The 12,915-nt window shown below is 33.5% G+C and overlaps 1 protein-coding gene across 1 annotated transcript in view; it reads left to right on the top strand.

Annotated features, from left to right (window-relative positions):
• The first annotated feature begins 476 nt into the window (after window positions 1-476).
• The window catches only part of LOC145248327 (protein CIP2A-like), an 80,940-nt gene continuing 68,501 nt past the window's right edge, over window positions 477-12,915 (top strand). Inside the window, exons 1-4 of the mRNA XM_080110238.1 lie at window positions 477-527; window positions 7,755-7,877; window positions 9,137-9,296; window positions 11,685-11,797. Coding sequence (XP_079966364.1) covers window positions 7,776-7,877; window positions 9,137-9,296; window positions 11,685-11,797 — 375 coding nt within the window. The 5' untranslated portion in view covers window positions 477-527; window positions 7,755-7,775. The remainder of the gene's footprint in view (window positions 528-7,754; window positions 7,878-9,136; window positions 9,297-11,684; window positions 11,798-12,915) is intronic.

The following is a 12,915-nucleotide window of genomic DNA, read 5'->3' as shown; positions in this document are numbered from 1 at the left end:
AAGCAATTTTTTATCGAAAGTTCCGATATCCCAACGGTTTGTCAATGTCAAGTCGATAACAATTTTTAACTATGATTATTACAGTTTAAGACAATGTCGGGTGTTATGCTCTTTTTTTTTTAACTCTCAAAATCAAAGAAAAATACTGTAAGAGCAATTTTAGTATGGAAACGAAAATAGATTTTAAGGAAAATTTTAAAGAAATTGTTTTGTTTTTTTGTGAGGATTTTCTTTTTTCAAAAAGTTTTAAAAATGTTTATATCTTCCCATCAATTCGTACATTTGTTTTCAACTGTCAAACATATTAATTTAAAAAGAAAAACTAAATATTTATACAATTCAACTATAAATTAAAATAATAATAAAATAATAATTGTGATTACTTTATTCAAGTTAACGCAACGTTATTAAAGAAAAAAAAATAAAATAACAAATCATAAATAATACGAATCAGTGGCTAAAGAAGTAAAGATAGTATTTTTCATTCAGCGCTGAATTTGAAAAAATCTCATTTTCTTAACAATCAAGTAAGTATTTAAAAGCCGTGAAACTCATCTGTTGCTACTTTTGTTTTAGTAAGGGTTGTTATCGAACAAAACAAAAAAATGGCTTAATAATTGCAGCCTATATAAAAATATGTTTGCCACAGTCGAGCATTCTTAACAAATTTCAATTTTATTATTGTTCTTAATATCAATTTTCCGTCACAAAAAAACAAAAACAAATATTGGTGCTTGATGATTTAACCACCAAAGCGAAATCTTTCAATACGATTCTTAGGCAAAAAAAAAAAAAAAATACTTTAGTGGGGGTTAAAACAAAACTGGGGTTTGTATTACTGTACACATAGATTCGAAAAAGTTGTCAAAAAGCAAATATATAACAAATAAATGTTATCAAAAGGCAAGATAAGTTACTTTTCTACCAAACTGGATATATTTTTCGTGTTTTTATTCAATGTAACATGTTTATTCAGCTCGAAAAGCATACAGTGTTTACCGATGTATTGGAAAATTCAAGATGGCGCCTGACTCTCTCTTTAACATTGTAAGTTTGGGAAAAAGTGTTATAAATAAAAAACTAGACAAAATACTGTTAAAAACTCGCTCAATATATGTTACCGTGACATAGGTTGACATATATTCGGTGGATTTTTAACAGTATTTTGTCTAGTTTTTTTTATTTATAACACCGTTTCCCAAACTTACTGTGTTAAAGAGAGTCAGGCGCCATCTTGAATTTTCCAATACATCGCCGATGTATTACATCGGTAAACACTGTATGTTTTTCGAGCTGAATAAACATGTTACATTGAATAAAAACACAAAAAATATATCCAGTTAGGTAGAAAAGTAACTTACCTTGCCTTTGATAACATTTAGTTGTTATATATCAGTTTTTTGACAACTTTTTTGAATCTATGTGTACAGTAATACAAACCCCACTCCACAACCTCTCCATGTTAAGAACAGCTTTCGGAATAAACACCCCCCCCACCTCCCCATGTTTAGAACAGCGGTTCTTGTACAGTTTAATCACGACATTAAAAAAATGAAAATATCGAAAAAGGTTATATTGTACGTATCCATTTGGGACTGAAGATCTCAGAAAGAAAAAAAAATTCACTTAATTTCATCAAGTAGTTTTTTTGTTTTACAGCGAAAAAACAATTTGTTATGATACCGAGCAAAAGGTTCGAGTTTTAGGAAGAAAAGCTAGAATTAAAGATGGGAAGGGAGTGTCGGCGCTTTACATGGAGTTACCTCCCGTGGCGTGTTCTTAACTCCAAACAAAAATTTTAAAAATTCCAAGATGTTTGCCTTCAACGTGCTCTCGTAAAAATGTGTTTCTTCGCTGTAAAAAACAAAAAAAAAACAAAAAAAAAAACTACTCGATCAAATTAAGTGAAATTTTTTCGGAGATCTTCAGTTCAAAACGGATACGTACAATATAACCTTTTTTCGATATTTTCATTTTTAATGTCTTGATTAAACGGTACAAATACCAGAATTTCATTTAATTTGATCGAGTAGTTTTTTTTTGTTTTTTTTTTTTACAGCAGAAAAACACGTTCTTATGAGAGCGCGTTGAAGTCAGCCATTATGAAATTTTTTAAACACGCCACCGGGAGATAACTCCAGTCAAAGCGCCGACACTCCTTCCCCATCTCTAATACTAGCTTTTCTTGCTAAAAATCGAACCTTTTGCTCGGTATTATAACAAATTGCTTTTTCGCTGTAAAAGAAAAACTACTTGATGAAATTAAGTGAAAAACTTTTTTTTTTTTTCGGAGAACTTCGTTCCATAACGGATACGTTCAATATAACCTTTTTTCGATATTTTAATTTTTTAATGTCTTGATTAAACTGTACAAGTACCAGAACAACTTTCGGAATAAACGCTTCCACCTCCCCATGTTAAGAACAGCTTTCGAGATTGGGGGTGTTTATTCTGACAGCCGTTCTTAATATGGGAAGGTTGGGGGTGTTTATACTACGCTGGGGCAGGTCGTAAAAAAATACCTTACTTTTTTACGTACCTGTATAATTTTCGTTGATTTGTAAGATTTATTATTTATGCATTTGTTATTTTTATTTAGCCAAACACACATATTTTCCATCATGGGTAAATGATGGAATTGATAAAAAAAAATTGGATGCTTATACAAAGAAGGGCGACTGATCGATTTTTTAAATGTTTTTTTTTTTTTAAGCAAAAGCAATATTACTGAATTGTCATGTTGTCCTTATCCATGGAATTCTTTATTTGGCCAATCAACTCTGGTGTTCTGACTTCCTTACTCCTCCCACACCTCACATCATCCCTCACAGATTGAATCTCTTATGCCACTCAAAAACTGATGTTCAATTCATGCAAGATGATCCAAAAGCAGTCTGAAGCATTCCATATATTTCTGTGGCATTTTTTCCGAGTTTAAAACAATTTTATTGCATATTGTTCTTCTAAAGTGTCCTCACGTCCAGATTGCATTATTAAAATCCACCAGCTGTGACAATCAGGCTTTAATAGGGTGTATTCCAATTCCTGCTGTAGCTGTTCATTTGAATGTGAAATCATAAAAATTGGTCAGTCATCTCATAAGATGTATAGCAATAACATACTGAATTTTCAAGAGTCTACGACAATTTTAAATGCCTGCACAAAAAAGTCTGGAAACTTATTGAAGGCACCTCGTATATAAGAAGGCAGAAAAGTAACATTTCTTGTGTTTTATGCCATTTATTGCCTTTGTTTTTTGCCCAATTTTTCGTTGTTAACTATTACGCAATTTTTCTTGACTCTCATTTTATTTTATGAAGCTTTAGCGAAAACAGATAAATGTTTGTAATTGTTTATGTTTTGGAATTTTTGCAATAAGGATTTATAATGTGGATTATCTGGCAACTATTCTCATCTCGGTATTTATTTGATAAATTTGTTGATTGTTAGCTTCGACTTTTTGGAATAAAGGAAAAGAAGATAAAAAAAGTACAGAATAGTTAACAGTCAAGAACAGATAAACAAAAAGTAACGAACAATTTTTAGCAAATGCAGTAGAAATAAATTCGGTTCTTTGTTATTGTAACGAAATTAAAAAATTGAAATATTAAATTTCAAGTGAAACCAATGGTATCTACTGAATTGTCATGTTGCAATAATGAACATATCCAAAAATTATGAAAAATGGTAAGTTAGAAAATTAATTATTAATGAAAACCGTTTTCAACAACAATTAGCAAAAATTGAATCTTGTTAAATTGACCAAAGATTTTTCAGTTTTCAGAAAATATTTACCTCCCTTCTGTTACAATTAGAACTCACTTTTTTTTTCTTTTTTTTTAAAAACTCATTTTTCGCTTATTGTCTTCAAAAACTATTGTTGCAATACTTTTGATATAATAAGGGTATGATCACTGAAAGTTGAAAGATTCTACTTATAGACACTGGCAATAGGAACTGACCAATCAAATAAAGCCTCGTTCTGTTACTAACCAATCAGAAACCAGAATTGCTCCATAAAAATATTGACTCTTTTAGCATTCCAGCACACAATTTTTTTGTGTCAACAAGAGAAAGATCTTTTGCTTTTTGCCTGCAAAATTACAAAAGTCCAGGACCTGTACAGAACAGTTACCCACTGAAAATTCTTCATTTCTAGGACTTGTACGGAATAGCTAATAATTGGAAACTCTTCCGAAATTAAAGATGGCTTTCAATTCAAAAACTATTTTCATTAATAATTAATTTTCTACCTTATCATTTTTTGTAATTGTTTAATATTTTCATTACTGTCATATGACAATTCAGTAGATAAAATTGGTTTCATGTGATATGACAATATTTTGAATTTCGTTATTAAAATGAAGAAAAACCTTAAATTCTTTGAAAACCCTATGCTTTATACTTTTAACAGAGCCGGGATGATGCGTGTACGTTGTGATCCTAGTCAAGTAATACTATTACGTGCGAATTCTTCTAAATGCTTTGAAGCAAACCCAAATTTGTTAAATAAAACTAAATTATAACAATTATTTTCAGCAAACAAAAAAGGAATTAGTTTTATTTGAATACTAGCGGGGTTACCCGGCGTTGCCCGAGTGTTTGTTTCTGGGACGGGGGGGGGGCGGGGAGTTTAAAAAATGTTATGGTAGGTAAGTAGGAAGGATCAAACCCGGAGTCATGAGTAAAAGTAGGAAAATAAAGTGTGAAAAAAAAACAAAAAAAAAACATCTGCAACGTTAACAGTTCGGCCACCAAGAAAAGTCCATTCCAGTTGTTTAGGAAAAAAAAAAAAACGACTACGGTAGGTCGGCGCGAACATGAAAATATAATGTGAATTGTCCAGCACGCTAACCACTACGCCACAGAGCACTGCAGCTTAGTTTAGTGATTTTAAATAACTTCACATGAAAGAACTACGAAGCCAAACCGGTGTTCTCTTCTCAACTGTTCCTTGTGAATGATCCCCAAACGGTGTTAAGTGGTGGCAGGGGGAGGAGGAATTTATTAGAGAGAAAATATTTTACCACTTCCATTGATCTTAACCGATTTTGGCCGTGACTTCTCAGCAGAAAAAGTATAGAAATCTAAGATTATCGAGGAATTTGAGAAATAATAAGCCTATAACACACCTCAGATATTGTTCTGCCGTTTGTGCATATTATATTTGCATGAAATATCTTGATTTTTAATCCTATTAATGTCAAAATCAGACGGGAAAAAATGAGTTCATTTTATTTATATAGAGATTAGCAAGGTGCTCATCATTGCCCAGTTATAAAATACGCTTAAATAAGATATTTTAATTCATACAGATTACATATTTATTATTATAGAGACAATTCTCTGTTGATTATTATATTGTACCTAATATATAGTAGTGAGATCAAAACTAAAAAAAAAATTATGATTTGGGTGCCATCAGCTAGAATCGAAGCCAAAACATAACTCGTCACTCTCATTCCTTAGCCTCTGAGCCATGCCCCCCCCCACACACACACACACTAGCATTGAGGAGGGGAGGGGCCGCTCGGCTTTGCCCAGTTGTAAAATATGATATTTTAATTTGTCCAGTCGTGATTTCAAAAGTAAAAAAAAAAAAAGTATTTCGGTGCTATCGGCTAGAATTGAAACTGAAACCATAGCATTCAAAGCTGGTGATATTACCACTGTATCAACTTGACACACATATGAACCGATTAAAAATAACTAAGATGAATGTACAAAATGTATAACGATGTTTTGAATTTTTACCTCTTTTTGAACCCTTAAAAACTATTTTAACTGGCTAAAGATCCATAAAAGAATGGCCCGTAAAAATCCAATCATTTGAGGCCCCTAGTGCTGCTCTATGACATTTAGTTTCGGAGGAGATAGAGTTTGAAAATATGGAAACAGACAGACATATGTATAACATTTTATATATTAGATTTATATATATATATATATATATATATATACATATATATATATATATATATATATAAGTGAAATTGTGTGTGTGTACATTTCACTACCAAACTACTTTGTCAATTTTCAGTCTACAGAATCAAGATTGAACATCCAATTGAGATTTTGAAAAACCTTTTAAATTGGTTTTCGGCCAGAAATTTGTCTGTCAAAGGGTCAAAGTTCAGCGATTTGATCTTCGAAAACTATACCAAACTCCTCTGCCAATTTTGGGTCTAAACACTTGAAATTTTAGATGTAGGTTATCTGGACATGAGTCAAACTTTTAAATATATATATATATATATACACATATGCACATAAAGTTATAAACAGTGCATAGGGCCCGAGCAAAGCCGGGCTGAACTGCTAGTAAATAAATAAATTTATATGGTTGCAACATTGGACATGCTCATGTTAATTAAAATAACTGGTCAGTTAAAACCAAAAGTTGTCATCAGGCAATGTCGATTTGTTTATATTAATAAAAATATATCTTGCTCTTTTATTGTGCACTCTTAATAACCTCGTTAAATTCATTAGTATCACTCTTGAATACCTTTAACCTGGCGTATATATATATATATATATATATATATATATATATATATATACACACACACACAAATTCACCTATCGTCCCTATTTTAAAAGATGGAATCACTCAATCGTCAAAGACAAGATTCAAGCAAGAATGCTTGGACAGTCTACATCTGAGCAGGAGCTGCTAAAAACAGCCTATCCTGCCTTGGCAGAGTACAAAAGAGACTTTGTGGTTTAGTAAGGGATGCCTTTTTCTCTTCCCCGCAGCCTCTCTCCCACAGAAGAGACGTCGCGGGCCTGTCTTTGTTTTATCGTTATTTTCATGGCAAGTGCTCATCTGAGCTCCAATCTCTGGTCCCCCTTCGCCAATCTTTCACGATAAACACCTGTCTGGCTGAAACCACTGTGATTAATTTTCCCCACTCTTTATCTGTGCCTAAATCCAAGCGTAGATTTTTTTTTTTTTTTACACAGTGATCACCACTTATCAAGGCCCGGAAGCCACTCAGGGATAAGGCTTATTGCAAGTACATTACGTTAGTGTGGAGATTTGATGAAGTGTTTACTTAAGGGGGCGGTTCATTAGGAATTTGTTAACGTTGGACTTGAAGACATCCAAGTTGTAGTCCGGTGGGAAGCAGGCAGACGGAACACAGGCGTGCAGTTCTAAGAAAGAAGCTTTGTTCATGGAATCCGCGTTTTGATTTAGGCACAGATATAGAGTGGGGGAAATTTTTCACAGTGGATTCAGCTAGACGGGTGTTTTTCGTGAAAGATTGGCGAGGGGGGACCAGAGATTGTAGTTCAGACGAGCACCTGCCATGGAAATAACGATAAAACAAGGATAGGCTCGCAACGTCTCTTTTGTGGGAGAGAGGTTGCAGGGTAGAGAAAAGGGCATCCCCCACTAAGCCACAAAGTCTATTTTGTACTCTGTCAAGGCAGGATAGGCTGTTTTTTTCTTAAGAGCTTTTTTCTTAGAAGTGCACGATTCTGGAATTTTCTTCTGTTTGCCTGTTTCCCACCTGACTACAACTTGGATGCCTTCAAGTCCAACATAAACAAATTTCTGGCAAACCGCCCCCTTAAGGCACTTTATCAAATCTCCAATACTAACGATTACTACGATACTATCTCATTGATTACTGTACACGCAATAACTCTTATCCCCGAGTGGCTTCCATGCCTGTATAAGTGGTGACCACCATGTAAAAAAAAAAGAAAAAAAGATAAATATAATTTCTATTTCTTTTGAATTTCAGCTTTGTTTTTGTTGTAGCAAAATGGAGGCATCATCTTGTATCAAAGCAGTGATATTTGCAGCCACGCAATATTACAACAGCAAAACGGATTCGTCACTTGTACATTTGCAACGGCAACTCGATGTAAGTAAACTTGATTCATGCTATAGCGTACCCCCCCCTTCTGCCACTCCCCCACCAAATGCCACCCATGAAATCTTTAATAAAAATTCACAATCCTCTGCAATTCAACTAGATTTGGTACAAATAAACTTTAGTTTACGTCTGACTTGTTCGCCTCTCCAACTCCATAAAAGCATCAGCCTCGGCTGACACCACAGAAAATAGGCATGAAAGGGTCAAGGAAGATAGAGAGGCTGAAGAGAGAAAGTACTAACCAGACCTCCACAGAATGAGTGTGAAGAGGACTGAAACTTTGAGGAGGATTATTGCAACCCAAATTCCAGTGAAGACCAATGGTCATTGCCAGTGAGAAATCAAAGGTAAACAGCTGTTGCAATAATGCAAAATCATTTACAAACCTTATCAAAAGAAGTGAAGGTTACTGGAAATCTGGCTAGACTTGTTGTCACCCAGACTCCAGGAAACACCACTGGTTATTATCAGTGAATAATCTTTGATGATGGTCTCTGCATGACCCTAATGAGTATAAATAATATATGGTATACTATCAGACCGTTCGGCATTGCCCGGTTGTAAAATATGCTTGATTATATTTTAATTTGTGCAAATTTCTTATTTATTACTATAGAGCCAATTCTCTATTGATTATTATATTGTACCCAATATATATAGTAGTGATTTCAAAAGCTTTAAAAAATATGACTTTGGTGCCATCAGCTAGAATTGAAACCAAAACATATAGCCTTTCGGTGTTATCCACTACCATCTGAGCTTAGATGACTTATGTTTGCTAAGTTCCAATTTTTCAATTTTGAGCCCTTAGCTACTTTTTCTGACTAAAAGATTCGTTCTGCAGGTCTGTATCCCCTATATATCAAGTTTCAAGTCTGTAGATTAAAAATTGACAGAGTAGTTTGGTTATGACTGTTCTGCACATACACACACACACACACAGAAGGCCACTTACATACAGTGGAACCAAAAAGAACGTCTGCACTTGTCATTTTTTCAAAAACAACAAATTTAATCTAAATTGAATGTAAACATTTCAACAATTTATACCTCATTTGATTTGCCTTTTATTCCTCCATAATTTTACCTTTTATATATTCTTTGTTAAACTTTTATGTCACTTTTTTATATTTATTATTTGTTAATTTGTTAATTTATTATTTGTTAATTTGTTATTTATTATTTGTTAATTTGTTATTTGTTAATTTGTTGCCAGATTAAAGATATGTAATGTTGTTTCTTTTCAGGTGCTTATTGGTATTACTGGCCGCAATACAAATATCAAATGTTTCCTCCCGCCTCAACTGGCTGCGACAGAATGTCTCACTTGCATTGTGGATGTTCTTTCTGATCAAACTACGCCGCCGCAGCTTTCATTTAAGTGTATTCTCTTACTTTCAAATCTTGGTAAGTCAAATTTTTTATTAGTGTTGGTGTGAATAATCGGAATCGGGAATCAGAAAAAAATTGGAACTTTTAGGGATACTGGAATCAGAAAAAATTGTGCCTATTTTCTGATGCCAAAAACGATTCTTTTGTCTTTTTACTTGATTTTGTTTAAAACAAAATCTTCCACTACTCGTATCGATGATAAAATAATAAATATTTATTGATTTTGAACCAGCAGTAAAGAATCAGAATCAGGAATAATATTGGAATTGTCCCATCACTATGTTTTATATTTCATGTTTATTTCTAATTTAAAGGCAGAGTCCGTCATTTTTTATTTTATTTTGGGGAATGATATAATGTTCTGAAACAATAATAGGGAGATAAGCCATGATGGTACTGAGAATTACATCCGAATTGTTGTGAGTTCGGGAAATTTTACCAAATGAAACGCGTGTTCATTTTTCTATTCCTTTTAAATCAAAATCCATCCGGCTGTCCCATCATGGTAATAACTGATATTTAACGCATATCGATTACCTCACACACTAAATATGACAGATGGTGTACGTGTTTACAACATGTACTATGGTATCTTTTGTCGTTTCAACGTAAAACATTTGCCATGAAGAAGTGATGTATTTTTTTATTATAACAAGCCTTACCAACTGCTGATTACTACGACTGATAATACGCTACCTGACAGCTCTTTGTTCAAATCCCTTGTGCTTAACATTTACAGTTAACATGAATTGGAATGAAAAATTGAAGACATTGCCAAGACTGCAGCAAAGAAGGTGGGCTTTCTCTAGCGTGCTAGGAAATTACTCATATCTGAGAATATCCTCTACCTCTACAAAGCCACTATTCGCCCATGCATGGAGTATTGTTGTCACATCTGGGCTGGTGCATCTACTGCTAGGATCCAAAAAAAAGTCCCCAATCTAATATGTCCTACACGATGAACCAAGCTCCAACCCTTGCCCTATTGCTGCAATGTTACATCTCTGTGCCTGTTTTACAAGTGTTGTAATGTGGTCTGACAAACTCGTGGCCCTTGTGTCTTCTTGACATAAACACCTTTGACTAACCTGACAAGCAGCAAAATCCCACCCCTCCATTGTAGAGTTCCTAGATACAGGAAAGCCTTCTACTCTAATATTTTTTCCCTCGGACTGTTAGGCTTTGGAATTTCCTCCCGGTCTCATGCTTCTCTTATTGTACTAAGATGCAGAAATTTAAATGTAATGTGAACAGACATCTCACTGCTCAACTCCCTACATATTGACCTTCTAGACATGGTCCCAAATATTAGTCCATTACGTCCAAGTGGTAATATGACTTGTTTAGTGCGAATAAGAATAAATAAAAATTAAAAAAATCACATACAGGGTGATCCCAAAAAACAAGCCAAACTTTCGATGAGGCTCATTTCTTAATTTTCTGCAAGAATTAAATAAAACTTTGGTAATAATTGGTACATTTTGCTAAAAACATTGCATCAAAAACGTAAAAGTTTAGAACAGAAATGCATTAAATATGAAACAGCAAGTTATTTGCTGAAGTAAATGATTAAAAGGTAAAATAAAACTGTTTATATTGAACTCCAAATTGATCTGCAAATAATTCATTTGTATGACTGAACGCGGCTCACTTTGTTGTCCTGGATGTCTTCCTACAACTGCTTGTTTTAACCATTGTCCCTTTTCATTGTATATGCAGCACACAAGTCAGTAGTCTTTCGACTACGTCAATGTGCATTATCATTATAGGCCATTATCGTTTATATCAGTTTTACTACAGTTTGTCCATAAAACTTTTTCCTAAGTTTTATCAAGACTGACAGTTTTGACAAAGCTTACATGATTTTCAAATTAAACTCCAGTTGAATCTGTTATATTTATTAACGATATAGTCACCATTTACTTATCTTTATACAAGGGTATATATGGCACAATCATGTCAGGTTGAGTTATGTCTTTGTTTCTTCAAAATGATGATGCAAGATAGTTCCTTCTATCTTAATGGGAATTTATAGGCATTACAACATAAAAAATCCTGCAAGTTTGAATTATTGTTGAATTATCTTCCTTGTTTCTTGAGATTATTTTCAAGATGGTGACTTGAGACAATTGCTCCTCTCTTATTCATAAAATTTGATTTTTTTACTTAAAAATAAAACTACTTCATTAATATATGTGCTTTTTGGAATATGATATTTTTCGTTCCATCGTGGGTACATAAATTATACAGATGTTTTTTTATTTTTTTTTAATATGGGGGAATTTTTTACAAGAATGATAAATTTATATACAACATTTTTTTATTTTTGTTTTCTTAAGAACAATTTTTGATTCCTAGGCAGCTTTGTTAATTATTTCTAAAAATGATTGTCTTCTTTTGCAGTTCATAATCCAAAGATTCGATGGAATTTGTACAAGAATTTTAACTTGACTCCGGCATTAGCGGGATTGTTAAAAATCCAAGGCAACAATTTATCAGACGATCTTGTGTTAAAGGTATGTAAAGCAATGTATGATTTTTTAAGTCGGTGTCATCATCATCATCCTCCTCCTATACAGTTGAATGTATATGACAAACATTATATACACTTGAAAAGCATGTTATGCAAATAATATTTCATTGATGACGTCAGAGGAGATGAACAAATAATGACAAATTTTTTATTTTGCAAATATATATAAATATATGTAAAAAAATAAATAAATAAATAAAATAAAATAACTTGCAATAACGATAGCTAAGAAGTTAACAACATGGACTGAAAACCTAGGGTAGCCAGTTGCAAATCCAGTTCGTTCCACTGAAATATTTCCATCTAACCAACATTTGACCTTGTGTCGGACTTTTTTGAGAGTAGGTAAATAGATACGACAATGAATCGGCTGCTGTGAAGAAGTTTGGAGACGATGACTTCTGATTTTGCAGCCTTTTATTAAACATGATATTGTTAAATACTTGGGTGTGTTTATATAATACAGCATGCATATTCTACATGTGTGTGTATACAGTCATGAGTGTGTGTACGTGTGTCACATACATACAGTCTAAAAGGAGATCAAAAAGCACATACTTTTTTCTCCTTTCTTCCATTCCGACAATTCATGCATGCTCCCAAAAACACGACTTGGATATTCTTTTTTGGAGACAACCTTTATTCTGGATTTTCATTGTTCCTGGTAGGGCCTCTGGATTGCTGAATCAATTCAGATCTTTTCCGTTTCCTCATCTTGAATGCAAGATTCTCTCATTCTGACTGACTGATGATAATCTGACCAAAGAACTCTCTGACTATCTAACTCTAGAAACGCATGTACATCCTCCATTTATTTTAAGGTGTATGTGTGCGGGTGGTAAATCGCGTTAAACAGTTTGTACTCAAAATGTACGGACTTGCCTCATACCCCTGCTAGCATGCAGGTGCAACGTGCCTGTAAGCTGAAGTCAATGAGTTTGAAGCCTGTTAGTCTTAACTTGAACACAAGCAAGTTGGTTCAAGCTAGTACCACATTAACTGCATTAGTGACACACAAAAATATCTACCATTTGCTTAGATGCATCTCTTGATGTGCTGGAGTACAAGACTGATTTCAGAACGCCTGCGAAAATAAATCAT

The sequence above is a fragment of the Euprymna scolopes genome, chromosome 26 (genome assembly GCF_053919585.1).
Source record: "Euprymna scolopes isolate OS-2025 chromosome 26, ASM5391958v1, whole genome shotgun sequence".
Lineage (NCBI taxonomy): Eukaryota > Metazoa > Mollusca > Cephalopoda > Sepiida > Sepiolidae > Euprymna > Euprymna scolopes.
This window is presented reverse-complemented; position numbering and strand designations above follow the sequence as displayed.